The sequence below is a fragment of the Podarcis erhardii genome (assembly GCF_964252035.2).
Source record: "Podarcis erhardii genome assembly, chromosome: 10".
NCBI classification, from domain to species: domain Eukaryota; kingdom Metazoa; phylum Chordata; class Lepidosauria; order Squamata; family Lacertidae; genus Podarcis; species Podarcis erhardii.
In genome coordinates this window covers 2,246,597-2,268,876 of record NC_138500.1, presented here as the reverse complement: position 1 = coordinate 2,268,876, position 22,280 = coordinate 2,246,597, and the positions used below count along the sequence as shown (strand labels likewise).

Here is a 22,280-nt window from a genome sequence, read left to right as displayed (position 1 = left end):
CGCTCTATGTGGGGCTACCTTTGAAGCTGACCCGGAAACTACAACTAATCCAGAATGCGGCAGCTAGACTGGTGACTGGAAGTGGCCACCAAGACCATATAACACCGGTCCTGAAAGACCTACATTAGCTCCTAGTACGTTTCTGAGCACAATTCAAAGGGTTGGTGCTGACCTTGAAAACACTAAACGGCCTCAGCCCAGTATACCTGAAGGAGCGTCTCCACCCCAATTGTTTTTCCCGGACACCAAGGTCCAGCTCCGAGGGCCTTCTGACAGTTCCCTCCCTGAGAGAAGTGAGATTACAGGGAACCAGGTAGAGGGCCTTCTCAGTGGTGGCACCTGCCCTGTGGAACGCCCTCCCACCAGATGTCAAAGGAATAAACAACTACCTGACATTTAGAAGACATCTGAAGGCAGCCCTGTTCAGGGAAGTTTTTTAATGACTGATGTTTTAACGTATTTTTAATCTTCTGTTGGAAGCCGCCCAGAGTGACTGGGGAAACCCAGCCAGATGGGCGGGGTATAAGTAATAAATTATTATTATTATATTATTATTATGCTAAATACATCATAAATGAGCCACCATAGCTGCTAGAGGACCATGAACATTTGTGTCCCAAGCTTTTTAGACTTGTCTAAATGCGGGTGGCGCTGTGGGTTAAACCACAGAGCCTAGGACTTGCCGATCAAAAGGTGGGCGGTTTAAATCCCTGTGATGGGGTGAGCTTCCGTTGCTCGGTCCTAGCTCCTGCCCACCTAGCAGTTCGAAACCACGTCAAAGTGCAAGTAGATAAATAGGTACCACTCTGGTGGGAAGGTAAACGGCGTTTCCGTGCGCTGCTCTGGTTCGCCAGAAGCGGCTTAGTCATGCTGGCCACATGACCCGGAAGCTGTACGCCAGCTCCCTTGGCCAATAAAGCGAGATGAACGCCGCAACCCCAGAGTTGGCCACGACTGGACCTAATGGTCAGGGGTCCCTTTACCTTTACCCATGTACGAATCCCAAGGGGCATACTGGTTGCCACATGCCATTTTTCCCCCCAGCTCTCCTACTACCCCACTAAATTTTGCATGAATCCACTAGGTGGTTTCCTGATCCAGAGCTGGTGCCACTCCAAAAGGGAGTGGAAGAGACCCCAGTTCCCGAGTCCCACGGGGCCCAAAGATGCCCTGCCCAGCAAGGCTCTCACCCACGAGGATCGTCTTGCCATCCACGGTGGCTGTATGCTTGTAGAGTGTCAGGGCGAAGGTGGAGAGCTGTTGAGGCTTGCTGCGGGTGCGAGTCAAGGCGCCTTTTCAAGCGATGACACCGTTTTTTAAATCTAACCGCGGGCGCGCCAGGGTAACTTGATATCAGACGGCCATCATTTCACCATTAAGCAATGGATGCAGCAGTCAGCTGCATTCCAGGACACCTCCCTGCCCTTTTATTGCTTATTTATTTTATTTATCTACCGCTCTACACCAAAAGATTTCAGGGCAGTTCACAGAATAAATACAGGATAAAAGAAAAGGCTGTAGAATATTAATCAGCCAAAGGCCTGGTTTAAGAAAAATATTATAAGTAAAATAACTATTAGGTATTTAAACCATTTCCGCTCCCTATCAAAGAAAAGTGTCCCCCCCAAAACACCTAATACTTCATTAATTAATATAAGAGAAGCTTACATTATACACCTATTACTCAGGCGAGGGGGTTCTGCATGGTGCATGTATGTGTGTGGGGGGGGGGTGTATACAGTATGCAAAAACGGATAAGCTGCAGACAGAATTGTAGAAGGGACCCTGGGGGTCATCAAGTCCAACCCTCTGCAATGCAGGATTTACGCAGCTCTCCCATATGGGGATCCAGCCTGCAACCTTGGCATTATCAGCATCGCGCTCTAACCCAGGCTTTCCCAAACTTGGGTCTCCAGCTGTTTTGGGACTACAATTCCATTCCCATCCTCCCCGACGACTGGTCCTGCTAGCAAAGGATGATGGGAGTTGTAGTCCATAAAGCAGCTGGAGGCCCAAGTATGGGAACTGCTCTAACCAGTAAGAGCCGTTGCTGTGAGTGCAAGGGAGTTTTAATCTCAAACAAGCAAAGGAATTAAATGCCGCTGACACCCCCCCCCCTTTCTGGGCTGCAGCTTGTGTAAGTTTGCAAGATCTCAAAGGATACAACCCATCCAGGAGAAAGCGTTCCATTAACCTGAAAGAGAAGGAAACAGAAGCCTCGGGAGGAACGGGCCCGTTCAGAAAAATCACAGAGGTGTAAAGATAAAAGGGCTTTTTTGGCCAGACTCTGCATCCTCCATTCTGAGTTGAGTCAGAGAATAAGGACTCTGTGGCTACTTGCCACAATGCCTATGCTCTACCTCTGGGGCCAATGGGAGTTGTAGTCCAATACCAGTGCTGGATTTACGTACAGTGGTGCCTCGCAAGACGAAATTAATCCGTTCCGCGAGTCTCTTCGTCTAGCGGTTTTTTCGTCTTGCGAAGCAAGCCCATTGACAGCTTAACGGATTAGCGCTATTAGCGGTCTAGCGGCTTTTAGCGGATCAGCTGATAAGCGGCTTAGGGCTTAGGAAAAGGGGGAAAAAAGGGAAAAAACCCCGCAGGAACTCGCAAGACATTTTCGTCTTGCGAAGCAAGCCCATAGGGAAATTCGTTTTGCAAAGCGCCTCCAAAACGGAAAACCCTTTCGTCTAGCGGGTTTTCTGTCTTGCGAGGCGTTCGTCTTGCGGGGCACCACTGTATAAGCTAAACAAGCTATAGCTTAGGGCCCCTCTCTCTTGGGAGGCCCCCAAAAAATTAAAGGGAAAAACCCTGGATGTACACTTCCAAAACAGAAGATGAAAAACCAATAAAATAAAACCTACATGTAGCAAGTGTTTTGTGTTGTGTAGGCTCCTATGAAGCAAGTAATGGGCTCCGCTTGCTAGCCTGCTCCCTAAAATATCACTGGTTTAATATACTTCTTCTTAATTGTATTTCACTACAGTGGTGCCTCGCAAGACGAAAAGAATCCGTTCCGCAAGTCTCTTCGTCTTGTGGTTTTTTCGTCTTGTGAAGCAAGCCCATTAGCGGCTTAGCGGATCAGCTGATAAGCGGCTTAGAGGCTTAGCGGATCAGCTGATAAGCGGCTTAGCGACTTAGAAAAAGGGGGGAGGGGGGAAAAACCGCAGGAACTCGCAAGACATTTTCGTCTTGCGAAGCAAGCCCATAGGAAATTCGTTTTGCAAAGCACCTCCAAAACGGAAAACCCTTTCGTCTAGCGGGTTTTCCGTCTTGCGAGGCATTTGTCTTGCGGGGCACCACTGTATTTATATATTTATATACAGTGGTACCTCTGGATATGCACACCTCCAATTGTGTATCCTTCAGGATGCAGATGCTGCAAACCCAGAAGTATTTTTCCGGGTTTCGCCGTGCGCGCATGTGCAGAAGCGGTCCCTCCGGTTGCGGAAACCTCGGGATCCAACCAGAGCTCCGGAACGGATCCTGTCCACAAGTGAAGGTACCACTGTACTACTTCTTAATTGTATTTCAGTTCAACAATTACTTTGATAAAATACATATTTTGTGATGTGCAAATGGCTTTAGATACCTATGAGGTCCATAAATGACCACATAGCATATATTCCACACACAAAAAACAGCGACAATTTGTTGTTGGTAAAGGACAGCCGGACCCAGAAAGGGCCCTATTACCTTCAGGAGCTTAGGGCCTCATCAAACCTAAATCCGGCCCTCTCCAAAACACAGAGAGGGTGCCATATATCTATCCTGCCCGTCCAAAGAAAACCTCTGTAAAGGAAATGGAAACGTCAGCGACCGAAGCAAAGCGCAGAACCTCCGGGCGGGAATAGTCAGATAAGCCAGACATCCTATGGGACTTTTTCTCGGCCACTCACTTGGACTTCCCCACGGCGCTGTCCCCAAGGCAGATAATCTTCACGTTCTCATCAGCGTCGTATTTCTCCTGATCCAGCTCCAGACTGGCGTCTCCATCGGCCATCACCTCGGCCATCGGGCTTTGGCAGGATCAGCACGACACCTGTAAGGCCAGAGGGACAATGGTGGAACTCTGCATCCTGTTAGGCCTGGTACCTGGCAAACATCTTTTCCATGGGTAGGCAAACTAAGGCCCGGGGGCCGGATCCGGCCCAATCGCCTTCTCAATCCGGCCCGCAGATAGTCCAAGAATCAGCGTGTTTTTACATGAGTGGAATGTGTCCCTTTATTTAAAATGCATCTCTGGCTTATTTGTGGGGCATAGGAATTCGTTCTTTTTTTCAAAATATAGTCTGGCCCCCCACAAGGTCCAAAGGACAGTGGACCGGCCCCCCACTGAAAAAGTTTGCTGACCCATGGAGTCTTTTCCCTGCCCAGACTGGAGCTTGCCACAGGGCAAAGGGGATGCCAAATACTCCAGTCAGGGTTAGGTTTTACCGTAAAGCCTCGAAGCAATTTAGACTCTATTTTTTTATTTGAAATGGCAATATTAATTGATAATGAAATTAAAGAAAATCGCAGCTTACTAAGAGCAATAGACAAACAGCCTTTGCAATCTAAAAGACATGGCACAAAAGGGAAACAAATTAAATTGATTAGGTTTCCCACGGCTTTTCCCACTAAGAAAGTCTGGAGGCAATTTACAATCAATCATAAACACACACACACAGACACAATAATAATAAAATTGCATAAATGATATTACTGCATTTATAGCAGATTTAATTTTGCAAGCCTGTCACTGGTGCAGACCCAATGTCAAATGGCAGCCCTTTTATTGTTTTTATATTTGCTGGAACCTGCTAGGGCAGAGTGGCTGACGCAACCCCCTCCTAAGCCCTTTTAAAATGTGGCTTCTTTGGCGGGGGGCGTGTTATCAGATTGTTTTTATTTTGATCTTATATATTGTGGTTTTTATGTTGATCTTTTTTGTGAACTGACCCGAGACCCCCAGGTATAGGACGGCATATAAATTCAATAAATAGATAAAAATAAACCGTCAGATGGGTGGGGATACAAATAACAACATTATTATTACTATTACTATTAGCATCTAGGGGTCCCACGACCAAGCCTGATGCTGTTTTGAGAAGTTTTTAATGCTTTATTGTGCCTTTAATTCTGTTAAAGTGGCTGGGAAAACCCGGCCAGATGGGCGGAGTATAAATACTGTAAATTAGTAGTACTAGTAGTAGTATCAGTGCTTTTTTTCTTTAAAAAAAATGTTTAGGGGTACTCTCATTTTCCGACTCATATTGAAATAATGCCCGTCAATGAGGCAAAACTAAGATTCACAAAATGTTTAGGGGTATCCGTACCCCTGCGTCCCCCCAGAAAAAAGCACTGATTATTATTATTATTGATCGCTGGCACCACCACCAGTCAGGACCACCAGTGCATCCCAGGCATGCAGAGCCCACCTGGCACCAGAATGAGCCCCCCCCCCAACCAGGCATCTTTCCTGGCAATTATTATTATTGATCGCTGGCACCACCACCAGTCAGGACCACCAGTGCATGTGCCTCCCGAACCAGGCATCTTTCCTGGCTGTGCTGCACCCTATTATTAATAATAATAATAATAATAATAATCGCTGGCACCACCACCAGTCAGGACCACTTGTGTATCACAGACACAGGCATGCAGAGCCCACCTGGCACGAGAACGAGCCCCCCGCCCAAAACCAGGCATCTTTCCTGGCTGTGCTGCACCCCATTATTATTATTATTATTATTATTATTATTATTATTATTATTATTGATCGCTGGCACCACCACCAGTCAGGACCACTTGTGTATCACAGACACAGGCATGCAGAGCCCACCTGGCACCAGAACGAGCCCCCCGCCCCAAACCAGGCATCTTTCCTGGCTGTGCTGCACCCCATTATTATTATTATTATTATTATTATTATTATTGATCGCTGGCACCACCACCAGTCAGGACCACCTGTGCATCCCAGGCATGCAGAGCCCACCTGGCACCAGAACGAGCCCCCCGCCCCAAACCAGGCATCTTTCCTGGCTGTGCTGCACCCCATTATTATTATTATTATTATTATTATTATTATTATTATTATTATTATTGATCGCTGGCACCACCACCAGTCAGGACCACCTGTGCATCACAGGAACAGGCATGCAGAGCCCACCTGGCACCAGAACGAGCCCCCCGCCCAAAACCAGGCATCTTTCCTGGCTGTGCCGCACCCTATTATTATTATTATTATTATTATTATTATTAATCGCTGGCACCACCACCAGTCAGGACCACTTGTGTATCACAGACACAGGCATGCAGAGCCCACCTGGCACCAGAATTAGCCCCCCCCCCAAAAAAACCAGGCATCTTTCCTGGCTGTGCTGCACCCCATTATTATTATTATTATTATTATTATTATTATTATTATTATTGATCGCTGGCACCACCACCAGTCAGGACCACTTGTGCATCACAGGAACAGGCATGCAGAGCCCACCTGGCACCAGAACGAGCCCCCCGCCCAAAACCAGGCATCTTTCCTGGCTGTGCTGAACCCCATTATTATTATTATTATTATTATTATTATTATTATTATTAATCGCTGGCACCACCACCAGTCAGGACCACTTGTGTATCACAGACACAGGCATGCAGAGCCCACCTGGCACCAGAATTAGCCCCCCCCCCAAAAAAAACCAGGCATCTTTCCTGGCTGTGCTGCACCCCATTATTATTATTATTATTATTATTATTATTATTATTATTATTATTATTATTAATCGCTGGCACCACCACCAGTCAGGACCACCTGTGCATCACAGGAACAGGCATGCAGAGCCCACCTGGCACCAGAACGAGCCCCCGCCCAAAACCAGGCATCTTTCCTGGCTGTGCTGAACCCCATTATTATTATTATTATTATTATTATTATTATTATTATTATTGATCGCTGGCACCACCACCAGTCAGGACCACCTGTGCATCACAGGAACAGGCATGCAGAGCCCACCTGGCACCAGAGTGAGCCCCCCCCCAAAAAAACCAGGCATCTTTCCTGGCTGTGCTGCACCCCATTATTATTATAATAATAATAATAATAATAATTTATTATTTGTACCCCGCCCATCTGGCTGGGTTTCCCCAGCCACTCTGGGCGGCTTCCATAAAAACCAGAAATACACTAAAATATCACAGATTAAAAACTTCCCTGAACAGGGCTGCCTTAAGATGTCTTCTGAATGTCAGGTAGTTATTTATCGCTTTGACATCTGATGGGAGGGCGTTCCACAAGGCGGGTGCCACTACCGAGAAGGCCCTCTGCCTGGTTCCCTGTAGCTTTGCTTCTCGTAATGAGGGAACCGCCAGAAGGCCCTCGGCGCTGGACCTCAGCGTCCGGGCAGAACGATGGGGGTGGAGACGCTCCTTCAGGTATACTGGGCCGAGGCCGTTTAGGGATTTAAAGGTCAACACCAGCACTTTGAATTGTGCTCGGAAACGTACTGGGAGCCAATGTAGGTCTTTCAAGACCGGTGTTATGTGGTCTCGGCGGCTGCCCCCAGTCACCAGTCTAGCTGCCGCATTCTGGATTAGTTGTAGTTTACGAGTCACCTTCAAAGGTAGCCCCACGTAGAGCGCATTGCAGTAGTCCAAGCGGGAGATAACTAGAGCATGCACCACTCTGGCGAGACAGTCCGCGGGCAGGTAGGGTCTCAGCCTGCGTACCAGGTGGAGTTGGTAGACAGCTGCCCTGGATACAGAATTGACCTGCGCCTCCATGGACAGCTGTGAGTCCAAAATGACTCCCAGGCTGCGCACCTGGTCCTTCAGGGGCACAGTTACCCCATTCAGGACCAGGGAGTCCTCCACACCAGCCCGCCCCCTGTCCCCCAAAAACAGTACTTCTGTCTTGTCAGGATTCAACCTCAATCCATTAGCCGCCATCCATCCTCCAACCGCCTCCAGGCACTCACACAGGACCTTCACCGCCTTCACTGGTTCTGATTTGAAAGAGAGGTAGAGCTGGGTATCATCTGCATATTGATGGACACCCAGTCCAAACCCCCTGATGATCTCTCCCAGCGGCTTCATATAGATGTTAAAAAGCATGGGGGAGAGGACGGAGTTTATATTTATTATTTTATTTATAATTTATTTATAATTTATTTATAATTTATTTATAATTTATTATTATAAATTGCTGGCACCACCACCAGTCAGGACCACCTGTGCATCACAGGAACAGGCATGCAGAGCCCACCTGGCACCAGAACGAGCCCCCCGCCCAAAACCAGGCATCTTTCCTGGCTGTGCTGCACCCCATTATTATTATTATTATTATTATTATTATTATTATTATTATTATTATTATTATCTCTTTGCACCCCCCCCTTTGCCTGCCTCTATCGGGGCAGCCCCCCTGCCCATAGGGGACCAGCAGAGACACCCCCCCAACCTGGGGGGGGGGTAATCTCCCCACCTCCTAAGGCGAGGGGACCATAAAGCAGCAGCCCCCCCCATCCTGCCCCCCTTGCAAAGCGAAACAGCCCCCCCCCCCAAGGCCGGTGCCTCTGTGCCCCCCCCAGCCCCCCCCCAAGTGGGCAAAGCGGAGTGGACCTTCCCGCACCTCTCGGAGCCCCCAAGGAAGAGGGAGGCGCCTTCCTGGCCCCCTTCCCCGCCCAGGCGCCGCCTCGCCGGGCAGAGAGGCTACGCGAGGCCGGGGCGCCCCGCGCGGAAGGTAGGCCTCGCCGGAGGAGGCGGAGGAGGAGGAGGGAGAGACGGAGCGCCGCGTCGCCACGGAGACCGAGGAGGGAAGGAGGGAGGAGGAAGAGGAGGAGAGAGGGAGGAAGGAAGGAGGGAGGGAAGGAGGGAAGGAGGAGGGAGACGCCGCCGCCGCCGCCGCCGGGGAGAGGCAGGTACCGGAGCAGGATGAGGCCTCCTCCCTCCCTCCCTCCCTCCCCATTCCCCCCCCCTCCTCCTCTTCCTCTCGCCCCCCAAGAGACCTCTCCCCGCCCCCTCCCTCGAAAGCACAGACACCCCCCTCCCTCACCCCCCCTCACGAGGGGGGGCAGGAATTGGGGGCCCCCACCCCCTGGCTTGGCTTCAGAGCGGAGGGGGAAAGCCCTCTGCCTTCTTTCCCTTCTTCCTTCCTTCCATCCATCCATCTTTCCTTCCTTCCATCCCTTCTTCCTTTCCTTCCCCTTCCCTTCGTTTCTTCCCTTTCCTTTCCCTTCTTCTTTCCATCCTCCCTTCCATCCTTCCCTTCCCACCCCACTCCACTTACACTCTCTCTCTCTCTCTCTCTCTCTCTCCTTCCATCCATCCATCCCTTCTTCCTTCCCTTCCCCTTCCCTTCTTCCTTCGTTTCTTCCCTTTCCTTTCCCTTCTTCTTTCCATCCTCCCTTCCATCCTTCCCTTCCCTTCCCACCCCTCTCCCTCTCCCTCTTTCCTTCCTCTCCTTCCTTCCTTCCCCTTCCCACCCCTCTTCCTCTCCCTCTTTCCTTCCTTCCTTCCTTCCTTCCCTTCTTCTTTCCGTTCCCTTCCCTTTCCCTTCCCTTCTTGCTTCGTTCCTTCCTGTCCCTTCTTCTTTCCATCCTCCCAGCCACCCTTCCATCCTTACCTTCCCACCCCACTCCACTTTCTCTCTCTCTCTCTCTCTCTCTCTCTCTCTCCCATCCATCCATCCATCCATCCCTTCTTCCTTCCCTTCCCCTTCCCTTCTTCCTTCGTTTCTTCCCTTTCCTTTCCCTTCTTCTTTCCATCCTCCCTTCCATCCTTCCCTTCCCACCCCTCTTCCTCTCCTTCCTTCCTTCCATCCATCCATCCATCCATCCATCCCTTCTTCCTTCCCTTCCCTTCCCTTCCCTTTCCCTTCCCTTCTTGCTTCGTCCCTTCCCGTCCCTTCTTCTTTCCATCCTCCCAGCCACCCTTCCATCCTTCCCTTCCCACCCCACTCCACTTACTCTCTCTCCTTCCTTCCTTCCTCCTTCCTTCCTTCCTCCTTCCTTCCTTCCTTCCTTCCTTCCTTCCTTCCTTCCTTTCTTCCTGTTCCTTCCTTTCTTCTTCTGGCGCCCTCCCACCAGATGCCAAGGGGATTAGTGAACCTCCCTGCAGGTACAGGGCAGTAGACAAATTCAAACAACAGCAACAACAGCCTTCAGAAGCATTTAAAAGCAAATCTGTATTGGAAGTGTTTTGGTGTTTGTGTGGGTTTTTTTTAAAGTTTAATGTTTCATTATGCTTTTATATATGCTGGGTGACCCCTCTGCGCCCCACAATATCTGGAGCAGCACTGCCCATCTCTGTGCACGATTGCTTTTTATATTTAATAATAATAATAATAATAATAATAATAATAATAATAATAATAATAATAATATAATTTGTTGTTATTGTTTTGCTTGCTTTACTTTGATGTACTTTGTACAAAATGTAGGAACTCAATACATACAATTTTAAGAGAAGGGTAATATTTCTTGCAATGTAGGGTCCCCCACCCACTATTGACCTGCTTGCCACCAACATTGCAAAAAATATTACCATTACAATGGTACCTCGGGTTAAGAACTTAATTCCTTCCGGAGGTCCGTTCTGAACCTGAAACTGTTCTTAACCTGAGGTATCACTTTAGCTAACAGGGCCTCCCGCTGCTGCCGCGCGATTTCTGTTCTCATCCTGAAGCAAAGTTCTTAACCCAAGGCACTATTTCTGGCTTAGCGGAGTCTGTAACCTGAAGCGTATGTAACCCGAGGTACCACTGTAGTAGTATTATTATTATTATTATTATTATTATTATTATTATTATTATTATATTGCCCTATAACCACAGGTCTCAGGGTAGTTCACAGCATAAAATCACAAAGGGATAATAAAGTGTTAGCTCCTACAAAGAATACTTTTACAAATAATAAAGATTTACAAAACTAAAAGCATTCTCCGTCCGCTGTGAGTCCCATCATTACTTAGAATAAAGGTTTCATATAAATGAACCAGACATTTTGCATATACGGATGGCACTGAGTGACCTCCATCTGCCTCAATATCTAATTCCCACACCTTCAAGGAACATAGGGTGCCCCTAATACGCTCCCTTGTTTTCATCCTTTCAACAGCTCCTTGTATATTACCGTATTTTTTGCTCTATAAGACTCACTTTTTCCCTCCTAAAAAGTAAGGGGAAATGTGTGTGCGTCTTATGGAGCGAATGCAGGCTGCACAGCTATCCCAGAAGCCTGAACAGCTTTCACTGCGCAATGATCCCTCCTGCTGTTCTGGCTTCTGAGATTCAGAATATTTTTTTTCTTATTTTCCTCCTCCAAAAACTAGGTGCGTCTTGTGGTCTGGTGCGTCTTATAGAGCGAAAAATACGGTAATTCAGGAATCTTTAACCTAGCCTGGTAGAGCATTTTTTTATTTGCATTTTTTTGTCTTTATATCCCACCTTTCCCTCCAAGGAGCTCAAAGTGGCACACACGGGTCTCCCCAATCCCCACAACCCTTTGAGGTAGGCTGGAGAGGCAGTGACTGGCCCGAGGTCGCCCATTGAACTTCATGGCTGGCCGGGCATTCGAACCCTGGTCTCCCAGGGCCTAGCCGGACACTCTCTATCTCTCTTTTTAAAATAATATTTATTAACATTTTAAAGACTGCAAAAGAAAGACAAAAAATTAAACAAAACAAAACAATACAATGCAAAAACAAAAACACCACACAACCCCAACCCCCAAACATTAAGTTAACAAAACCAAACAAACACAATTTAAAACACATCTAATAAGTTCAGTATCTTAACTTTCATTTACTTGTTTCAACAACCTCCTCACACCTCCCTTTTTGTATTCCACTTTAATTAACTGTTTCAGCAATTCCTTTCCATCTTCCTCTGTTTTCTGTCCTGTAATTTATCTTAACATATTCTAACCTTATTTTTCCCTTTAATATATAATTGTCTTAACATATTTTAACTTTATTTTCCCTTTAATACTCTAATAATCTATTTGTACTTAATTCCTTGTAACATTTCTACTAAAGCCATTTAGCTCCTTTCCAACATTTTTCTAACACTCATTAATTTTACAATATTTTAATAAATAGTCTTTAAACTTTTTCCAATCTTCTTCCACCGACTCTTCTCCCTGGTCCCGGATTCTGCCAGTCATATCCGCCAATTCCCTATAGTCCATCAACCTGGTGATCTTCTGTCCGATGCTCTTAACTCTTTTCCAAGTCCCTTCTGCGAGTCTTCTTCATATTTATACATGAACTTTACTTTGTCTTCCACTGATCTTATTTTCATTTTCCTTCCTTTGAGGCTAAAGAGTAGATCTCGGGGAAACTCCCACCTAAAGATGATTTTATTCCTTCTCGACAGGGCAACCAAATCTCCGTAGTTAAATCTAAGATCCAAAAGGTATTTCAGGACGTCTTTCAAAATTTCCACTCTTGACTGTTGTTCTTCTAAGTTCCTCTGGTAGTTCCAACAGTCTCTTATTTTGTTCTTCTCTTTTTCCCCTCCTCTTCCAAGTCCGAGAGCCCTCACAGTTTTAATCTCTTCTTGACCCAAGTCCCGGTCTCAAAGTCATCAAATTTGGACACTCTCTAACCACTGCACCTCACTGACCTGACTTTGTATTGCCAGGCTGATGCTTTGGGGACGGGCCACCACGAGACAGACAGAGCACCCGCCATCCCCACCCAGGGCAGGGGGAACCTGTGAGCAGGATGAGGGCCGTTCTGCGTGCTCCACGGCAGGTCCTGCAACTCACCCTTGCCATCATCAAGCCTGATGCCGTGGCTCACCCTCTCTTCCTCGAGGTAAGGACCAAAGAAGGTAAGAAGATCCTGCAGGATCAGGCCAATGGCTCATCCAGCTTCCTGTTCACACAGTGACCGCCCAAATGCCCCAAAGCGAAACCCACAAGTAGGACATGAACACAGCGTAAAGGTAAAGGACCCCTGGACGGTTAAGTCCAGTCAAAGGCGACTCTGGGGTTGCTGCACTCATCTCCCTTTCAGGCCGAGGGAGCCAGTGTTCGTCCGCAGATGGCTTTCCAGGTCATGTGGCCAGCAGGACTAAACTGCTTCTGGAGCAACGGGACACCGTGACAGAGTGCATGGAAACGCCGTTTACCTTCCCGCCACAGTGGTACCTATTTATCTACTCGCACTTTTGGGTGTGCTTTCGAACTGCTAGGTTGGCAGGAGCAGGGACCGAGCAACGGGAGCTCACCCCGTCGTGGGGATTCGAACCGCTGACTTTCCAATCAGAGGGGGTCTACTTTGAAGGCCTATTAGCAGGGCCGTCTTAACCATAGGCGCCAGGAGTGTGAGGCACCCGGGCGCCGGGCTCTCAGGAGTGCCAGGCTGAGACTCCAGGGCCCGAGAGTTGGAGCTAAGCTAAGAAGAACAGCGTGTAGTAATAAATTATTATTATTATTATTATTATTATTATTATTCATTTCTATACAGTGGTACCTCGGGTTAAGTACTTAATTCGTTCCGGAGGTCCGTTCTTAACCCGAAACTGTTCTTAACCTGAAGCACCACTTTAGCTAAGGGGCCTCCCGCTGCCACGCACAATTTCTGTTCTCATCCTGAAGCAAAGTTCTTAACCCGAGGTATTATTTCTGGGTTAGCGGAGTCTGTAACCTGAAGCGTCTGTAACCCGAGGTACCACTGTACTGCTATATGTTTTAAAGAAAAAAATCTCAAAGAGGTTTACATTAAAACATCAAACAAAACAATCCAGAATAAAACAAATTAAATGTCGATTTCCCCACAAGGTTTTCCATTGCTGGGCTGTTGAAATCCCAGCTGCAGTTCACAACCATGTCAGAAGCTGTTGCGTGTCGTTGGTCCACATATTCAGCAGTGACAGTTGGGGTGGGTGGGGAGGCCTCCAATATTTCACAGTCGCCACACCCCGAAGGAGAGACCTAGAGGGGCAATTTGCCCTTTGTGTCTTTCCCTTGGGGGCTGCTTATGGAGCAGTTCCAGAGCATAGCTGCCAACTGTCCCTTATTTGACGGGACAGTCCCTTATCCCAGCGCCGTGTCCCACTGCTGTCCCTTATTGATGATGTCCCTTAAATTTGCTGGGTTTCAAAGGAAGCAGCTCCTCTCCCTCCCTCCCTGCCAGCCAGGGAGGAGGGAGGCTCCAACTGTGTTGCTTGGCTGCGTTGCTCACCCAATAAGGAGTCTCAGAACGACTGGGGGGTGGAGCTTGCATGCCTTGTGCCAATAAAATCGGCCGCGTTGCCTGGGGACTCGCCTTTGCTCAGCGCTTCCCAGCGGAGAGGTGACGGTGGTTTTCCTTGCTGCGTCCCCTTTACCGGGTTGCTGCGCTGTGGGAACCACCGCTTGAGGCTTTGTTTGGCTGCTGGCTGGGCTTTCTGCTTTTGGCTCGGAGGGGCTGAGAAGTTGAACCTACCTGTGCTCTGAAAATCCCTTATTTTGGCTGCTGATCCTTTATTTCTGAGGCTGCTGGTCCCTTATTTTCAAATCTGTAAGTTGACAGCTATGTTCCAGAGAGCTTTGCCATGAGATACGCTCAAGGTTGTGGCCACTAGATTCGAACCTGGCTCCCAAGGCTGCAAAAAGTCTCCCCACTACCCCTCCTGTCCGTCTCCTTGTCTGTAGCGTTGGCTTCAGAGCGACTCGTCCTCTTCTCTTCCCAGGCTGTGCACCATACCATCCTGGACAACCGGTTATTGATCGTCAGGAGCAAGGATGTGACGTGGAGCAGGCAGGAGAGCCAGAAGTTCTACCAAGAACACTCAGGTCAGGACCCCCCCCCCAAAAAAAATAACCCCATTGCTAAGTCCAGGAAGTAAGTGGGGTCAGCAGAGAATCCAGGAAGGGGCACTTAGATGGCTCTAATCCAGGGGAAACATGGAAGCTGTTTCCTTACTTAGAATCATAGAATTGGAAGGGACCACCAAAGGTCCTGTAGTCCAACCCTTTGCAATGCAGGAATGTCAGCTCACACACCCATGACAGATGCAACTCATGGCAGTTACCCACTGGTCCATGCAGCTAGGGGGGCAAGTTAGGAGCCCACTGCAGGTACACAAAGAAATATTATTATTATTATTATTATTATTATTATTAGTGATATTTGCACTGCAGGTGGTTGGACTAGATGAATCTTTGGGTCCCTTCCACCTCTATGGTTTTATTTTTTAAAAAACAATACTTTTTAATAGTTTCCAATGAGAAGAATCCAAGAGATACCTCATTATATCCATGTCAAATCACAATACCAAATCAAATATCAATTAATCAAATATCCAGTTGTATCATTTTGGTCCGTCCCCCCGTCCCCCGCATGCTAGAATTACAGGTTTTTTTGTTTTTTTGTTTTTTTATTCTGCTTCCAAAGTGATATGATACAATAATCTTTAATGTCATTGTCCTATACAGAACAACGAAATTGAAAAAAAATTTACATCAGACATTCAAAAACCAGCAAGCCTCCTATTATCCCAGCTATCCCAGCCTGGTTAACCCCCTAAAAACTCTGATACCCCATAACTAAATACAATATACTCCCATACAGACTACCTTACACTGCGTTTAAAACCAGTTGTATTACAATCGTAATAGTAATTCACTCAACAGCTGCAGTGTTTATAACTTCTACCCGTATTAACACATTTAATAATCCACCTCTGTGGTTCTGTTATTATGATCAATCACCCGCCCCGCACCCAAAGGTCTCAGGGCAGGCTACAACATTGAAATGCAATCTTGTGGGCTCTCCTTCCATGGAGGTTTTCAAGCAGAGGTTGGATGGCCATCTGTTAGGGATGATTTAGTTGAGACTCATGCATTGCAGGGGGTTGGACTAGATGACCCTCGTGGGTCCCGTTAAACTCTACAGTTCTGTGATTCTGTGGTCTTGAACATAGTTTAGAACAACTTACGAGCTCGCATGGTCTTGCCTCCTGCCCATCATGCGCGGTGTCCTTCATACAAGTTACGAGAAGTATCCTACATGGAATTAATGCATCCAAGTAGGAACTGTGTCTTGTCTGGGGTAGATGTGAAACTTTTCGTGTGGAGCCTAGGAAGCTGGCTTTTACAGTGGTGCCTCGCAAGACGAAATTAATTCGTTCCGCGAGTTGCTTCGTCTTGCGATTTTTCCGTCTTGCAGAGTGCGGATTGCCCGGGTATTAACGGTTTTACGAAAAAGGAAGCAAATCCGCAAGACGTTTTCGTCTTGCGAAGCAAGCCCATAGGGAAATTCGTCTTGCGAAGCACCTCAGAAAATGGAAAACCCTTTCGTCTAGCGAGTTTTTCGTCTTGCGAGGCATTCGTCTTGCGGGGCACCACTGTATTGAGTCCAAGGGCCAGATTTCAGTTCGATGAGGCCCTAAGCTACTGAAGGGCCCTTGATATGTCCAGCTGTCCTTTGTCGACAACAAATTGCCGCTGTTTTTTGTGTTGAATATATGCTATATGGTCATTGATGGACCTAATAGGTATCTCAAGCCATTTGCACATGTCTCCATGCAACTAGTCCATGCAGAATGTAGGCAACCTATATATAGAAAGGAGCAAACCAAGGATATTTTAGGGAGCAGGTGAGCAGGCAGGGCCCATGACTTGCATCCTAGGAGCCTACACAACACAAACAAAACAAAACACTCTTGTTGTATGTAGGGGTAATGGTTCTAGGGGTTGCTCATGTGTAAATCGGCGCCACGCTTGGCTGAGTTACCTGGGTGAACCCTTTCTGTCCGGACAGCCACTCGCCCGTGGCTGTCTCAATCGCTGGCAGAATCCGTCAGTGGGTGTTTCTTGAACTTCTTCCAGCAAAGAAGCTCTTTGACGCCTAGTCTCCACCTACTCCCCCTGCACGGAAGCCTTCTGCGCAGGGAGGGTGTGGGCAGCGGAGGACCCGTGCTCTCCCCGCTGGTCTCCGGCGAGGAGTCATGGAGCCACCTCGCTGATTCCCCCATCTGCCCCCCTTCTCCACTGGTGTTACGCTGATTTCCTTACCCAGAAGATGGGCTGCTTCCCTCCCGGTATGCTCTCCGGAATCCCTCTGGAGCCCTCCCTCTCCCTCTGGCTCCGATGGCAGTTCCCTGACAGTAGGTTTTATACTTACTGGTTTTTCATTTTATATTTTGGAAATGTACATCCAGGTTTTTTTCCTTTCAATTTTTTGGGGGCCCCAAGAGAGTGAGGCCTTAAGCTATGGTTTGTTTAGCTTATACATAAACCCGGCGCTGCTGAGTCAGACCATCAGAGCATCTCACGCAAAGCTGCCAACCCTCACTGGCAGCATTTACATGCCAGGGTTTTAGGTAGGAATAATAATAATAATAGTAGTAATAATTTATTATTTATACCCTACCCATCTGGCTGGGTTTCCCCAGCCACTCTGGGCAACTCCCAACAGAATATTAAAAATAGAATCAAACTCCCCTGAACAGGCCTGCCTTCAGATGTCTTCTGAACGTCTGGTAGTTGTTGTTCTCTTTGGCATCTGGTGGGAGGGTGTTCCACAGGGCAGGTGCCACCACCGAGAAGGCCCTCTGCCTGGTTCCCTGTAACTTCGCTTCTCGCAGGGAGGGAACTGACAAAAGGCCCTCAGCGCTGGACCTCGGTGTCCTGGCTGGACGATGGAGTCTCTCGCGACCTTACCTGGAGATTGGATTTGAGACCTTCTTCATTAAAGGCAGGCGTTCTGACCTGGGGCCCTTCTCTAAGAGTCTGTGCCCAGGGCCCTGGTGTCCTTCAAGAGATGGCTTGGAAGTCACACGAGACAGGAAGGCTCTTGTAGTTTATACACAGCGCAGGTGGAGAACCCCCAGTGGTCCTTCTGGCCTCTGGGACTACAGATCCCATCAGCCCTGGCTGGGGCAGATGGGAGTTGGAGTCCAACTCTGGTGTGCATAGGGAAAGGACGGCAATAACTCCCGGGAAGGGCTCTCTCAAGACCTCTCCCAGAAGCGTGCATTTGTCTCAGGGCTCTCAATCTCTTTTTCAGGGCGTTTCTTCTACCAGAGGCTGGTGGAATTCATGGCCAGGTATGTCCGCAGCATATATATATCTTTTAATTAATTGAGATTTTTCAAGGAAACAAAAATTGTGTAATAAAATACAAAACACATAAGACATAATGGGGGCTGGTGGGAGTTGTAGTTTAAAACATCTGGATGATGCCAGGTTGGTGCCCTAATTTATTATTATTATTATTATTATTATTATTATTATTATTATTAATATTACTACTACTACAATTATCATTATTATTATTATTATTATTATTTCCATTTCTATACCACTTTATATTTTAAAGAACAAATCTCTCTTTTTTTGAAATCATTTTTATTTGGTTTTTACAACGCAAAATTATATTAAAAAAATTCAATTACATATCCATATAAAGAGATTCCCCTGAGTCTCAGGATTTCTCCCCCTCCTTCCCTGGAGTCCCTTTTAAATCATTTAAAACTGCATCTTCTCCAAACTCTGTAACTATTATATCATTCCATGTTTTCCATGGTAATTATTACACTACAAGTGAAATCAAAATCCTGCCAATGTTTCCATCTGCTTACAGCGGTCTCTTTAAAAAGTTGTAAATTCCCCCCATTCTTTTATAAAGTTTTTGTCCTCTCGGTTCCTGAGTTTTCCAGTCAGCTTTGCCATTTCACCACAGTCCACCAGCTTGGTTTGCCGTTAACGAACAAATTTCAACGTGGTTTGCAACATCTGGATAACTCAGTCGGGTAAAACATGGTCTGATAATCCCAAATTTGCAGGTTCGATTCCCATATGGGACAGCTGCATCTTCCTGCATTGCTGGGGGGGGGGGGGTGGGCTAGAAGTGGTGTCCAAACTTTTTTCAAAGAGGGCCAGATTTGATGAAGTAAAGGGCTGTGAGGGCCGACCAAAGGGCCAACCAAAGTGGTTAGCCTTTTTTTAGGATTCAAGTTGTTGAGGCTTTCTTAGGATTTTACTCCAGGAAATAAACTTCCACAGGGGGCAGATTAAACTGACTGGGCTGGATTAGGCCCCCAAAACAGGCTTTGGACATGCCTGGGTCCCTTCTAACTCTGCAATTCTATCTATGGAATCATCAAACAAAACAACCCAGACTAAAACTTTCTTTCTTTCTTTCTTTCTTTCTTTCTTTCTTTCTTTCTTTCTTTCTTTCTTTCTTTCTTTCTCACATTAAAATGCTTAGCAAATATACAGCTTGAGCATAGACAGAGAGAAATTAAACCATGGGTAGGCAACCTAACGTCTGTGGGCCAGATCCGGCCCAATCGCCTTCTCATTCTGGCCCACGGACGGTACAGGAATCAGCGTGTTTTTACATGAGTAGAATGTGTCCTTTTATTTAAAACGCATCTCTGGGTTGTTTGTGGGGTATAGGAATTCATTCATTCCCCCCCCTTCAAAATATAGTCGCCCCCCCCACAAGGTCTGAGGGACAGTGGACCGGCCCCCTGCTGGAAAAGTTTGCTGACCCCTGAATTAGACACTCCATCAGTACACTGCTCCCGTGTTGAATCTCCAGAGACACAGCATTCATCCTTTTTTTATAACTTTATTGCAAAACAATTTACATATAACAATACAGACAAAGACAGTACCTCAATTACAACTAAACATTAACTAACAACACATCGCGTAACATCACACACACTTTTGACTTCCGATTCACCTTATTGTCCTTTCTACATATTCTTCACCTTTACGCCTTTCCTGTTATATCTGTTACATGCAGACTAAAACTATTTCAAGCGTCAAGGAAAATATTTCTGCGCCTTCTCTTAAGTGACGTTTTGCTTTCCCCAGTCGACAGCCTGCCAACCAGAGATCTCCACTTGGTTGCAATTGGACCTGTGCCAGTCGCAAAAGGCAACTGGCGCCTGGCCAGTTTTGAACACAGGGAGGGAGATTTCCTGAGCCAAGGCCAACTAGGGCTTTTAAGGTTTATCGCCTGTGCTTTTGACTTGTGCATGGAAGCCAGTTGGCCACCAGTCCGGTTGCTTGCAAGATCCGTGAGACGTGACCCCCTGACCTTCCTTGCGCCTTCTCTCTCCTCCCTTCCAGCGGCCCCATGAGGACATACATCCTTGCCCACGAGGAAGCCATCCCGCTCTGGAGGTCTCTGATGGGTCCCACCAAGGTTTTCCGTGCCCAGCACACAGACCCAGAGTCCATCCGTGGGTCGTTCGGCCTCACGGACACTCGGAACACCGTCCACGGCTCAGGTGAGTCCGGGAGGGACAGGAAATGGGGAGCAGGAGAACTTTGGACAAGCTCTCCAAGCAACCTGTAAAAGATTCCTTTGCAAAGGAGCCCCGAAGACTGAGCCCAGCAAAAGAGGGCTAAGGAATCGTCGTAGCCAAGGGAGAGGGGTTGTACCAAGGGATCCTTTGGAATCCACCATAAGATTCCTGTGTTGCAGGGGGTGGGACTCTCCTGGTCTGCCCCACAGAGGACCTTAAGGTCCATGAATAATAGTTTAGAGGTCCCAGGCCCTAAGGAAGTCAGACTATCCTCCACCAGGGCCAGGGCCTTCTCAGTGATGGCTCCGACCTGGTGGAACGCTCTGTCCCATGAGACCAGGGCCCTGCAGGATTTAACCTCCTTCCGTAGGGTCTGTAAGACAGAGCTATTCCACCTGGCTTTCAATTTGAACTTAGCCTGATCTTTTATTCCCCTTCCTTCCCTCCCTCTCCCCTTCTTATGAAGATTCCCCGCTCTGGGATCCCACAGGTAATTCTCCCCTGGTCTCCTCGCTGGCCCAAGTAGGACCAATTCAGCCAGCCAGTGATTTCCAACACCTTGAAATCGAAATGGGATTTTTACCGGCTGCCGATGCAGCCAGCTGATTTCAAATTCCGCTCCAAAGATCAGCCTGGCCCCACACTCGCTCACATTTCCCCCCTCCCTTGCAGATTCGGCAGCATCAGCCAGCAGGGAAATCGCCTTCTTCTTCCCAGATTTCAATGAAGAGCGGTGGTACCAGCAGGAAGAGCCTCAGCTGCGGGAGAGGGAGGTTGGCTGTGGCACCAAGGCAATCCCTCACCACGTGCCCAGAGATGGCTGGGCAGAGGCAGACTGAAGGACGCTTTGCACGGGAGACACTGCCAGAACGGATGCAGGGATTCTGCTCTGGAGACGGGGGTCTCCTTCTCTCTTCCCCAAAATGAGCACCAGCACTAAACGTGTCGCCGCTTACTCAGGGATGGCTGCTGAGATGTGTACGTCTCCCCCCTGGATAAGAGCAGACATCTGCCAGGCTGTGCCAGACCCAGGCTGGGTTCAAGGATGCCCATTATATGGGGGTCTAAATTTCTTATTGACTTTGTTGTTGTTGAGTTGTTTAGTCGTGTCCGCCTCTTCGTGACCCCCTGGACCAGAGCACACCAGGCACTCCTGTCTTCCACTGCCTCCCGCAGTTTGGTCAGACTCATGCTGGTAGCTTCGAGAACACTGTCCAACCATCTCGTCCTCTGTCGTCCCCTTCTCCTTGTGCCCTCCATCTTTCCCAACATCAAGGTCTTTTCCAGGGACTCTTCTCTTCTCAGGAGGTGGCCAAAGTATTGGAACCTCAGCTTCACGATCTGTCCTTCCAGTGAGCACTCAGTGAGCACTGATTTCCTTAAGAATGGAGAGGTTTGATCTTCTTGCAGTCCATGGGACTCTCAAGAGTCTCCTCCAGCACCAGAATTCAAAAGCATCCATTCTTCGGTGATCAGCCTTCTTCATGGTCCGGCTCTCACTTCCATACATCACTACTGGGAAAACCAGAGCTTTAACTATATGGACTTTTGTCTGCAAGGTGACATCTCTGCTTATTGACTTAAGCATGCCTTTTCTCTTGGTTGCAACTTCCATTTCCACAGCTCTGTGCCAAACTATGTACCCATGCCCACGTGCCATCTTCACTGTGACCCACAAATTCCCAGTAACGTTTACTGGGCAAGGGAGGGGTGGAGTGCGTCATCAGGGTTTCATTGCCAAAGGGAGAGGTGCCTTGATTCAAGGTTGTCTGAAAAGCATGATTCCTAATAGCAATAAACTCAACTTTTGATCCAGAACGTGTGTCGGCTTCCTGTCATTTCTTGGTGAAGATAAAGGCAGATCCTCTGCACATGCCCAGACGCACTTTCCTTTTTGCTTTCCATGGTAGAGAACCAACTCTGGAAACAAACTCAGGAGCTGAATCGCAGGCAGTCTTGCTGCTGTCGGGGGTGAGGCTGGGGCACAACGCTTAGAAAGTCCTGCTGGCAACCAGGTTAAGTGGAAGCGGCTTGGACACAAATGGAGAGA

The 22,280-nt window shown here is 47.8% G+C and overlaps 1 protein-coding gene and 1 pseudogene across 3 annotated transcripts; one reads left to right on the top strand and one right to left on the bottom strand.

Annotated features, from left to right (window-relative positions):
• Nucleotides 1–1,080: 1,080 nt before the first annotated feature.
• LOC309351646 (rab-like protein 2A pseudogene) lies at nucleotides 1,081–8,744 on the bottom strand (annotated as a pseudogene). The gene is made up of 4 exons (XR_014161550.1): nucleotides 8,606–8,744; nucleotides 3,900–4,042; nucleotides 2,165–2,194; nucleotides 1,081–1,270 (listed from the first exon to the last, which is right to left on the bottom strand). The product of XR_014161550.1 is annotated as a rab-like protein 2A pseudogene (transcript).
• A 7-nt stretch (nucleotides 8,745–8,751) lies between these two features.
• On the top strand, nucleotides 8,752–22,052 carry NME6 (NME/NM23 nucleoside diphosphate kinase 6). Of its 2 annotated transcripts, XM_081880239.1 has the most exons (6): nucleotides 8,752–8,894; nucleotides 12,617–12,792; nucleotides 14,654–14,756; nucleotides 17,974–18,013; nucleotides 20,052–20,212; nucleotides 20,903–22,052. In XM_081880239.1, the coding sequence occupies exons 2-6, from the start codon at nucleotides 12,700–12,702 to the stop codon at nucleotides 21,067–21,069; spliced, it is 564 nt and encodes a 187-aa protein (XP_081736365.1). In that variant the 5' UTR covers nucleotides 8,752–8,894; nucleotides 12,617–12,699; the 3' UTR covers nucleotides 21,070–22,052. The 2 variants fall into 2 exon arrangements, with proteins under 2 accessions (XP_081736365.1, XP_081736366.1); XM_081880240.1 differs by lacking the exons at nucleotides 8,752–8,894; nucleotides 12,617–12,792 and adding an exon at nucleotides 12,799–12,922.
• Nucleotides 22,053–22,280: the final 228 nt, after the last annotated feature.

Bases quoted from the DNA above. Each gene is read 5' to 3' on its own strand.
- NME6 (XM_081880239.1), top strand. From the start codon at position 12,700: ATGAGGGCCGTTCTGCGTGCTCCACGGCAGGTCCTGCAACTCACCCTT. The intron at 12,793-14,653 runs GTAAGGACCAAA...TTCTCTTCCCAG, and splicing joins CTCACCCTCTCTTCCTCGAG to GCTGTGCACCATACCATCCT. The intron at 20,213-20,902 runs GTGAGTCCGGGA...CCTCCCTTGCAG, and splicing joins GAACACCGTCCACGGCTCAG to ATTCGGCAGCATCAGCCAGC.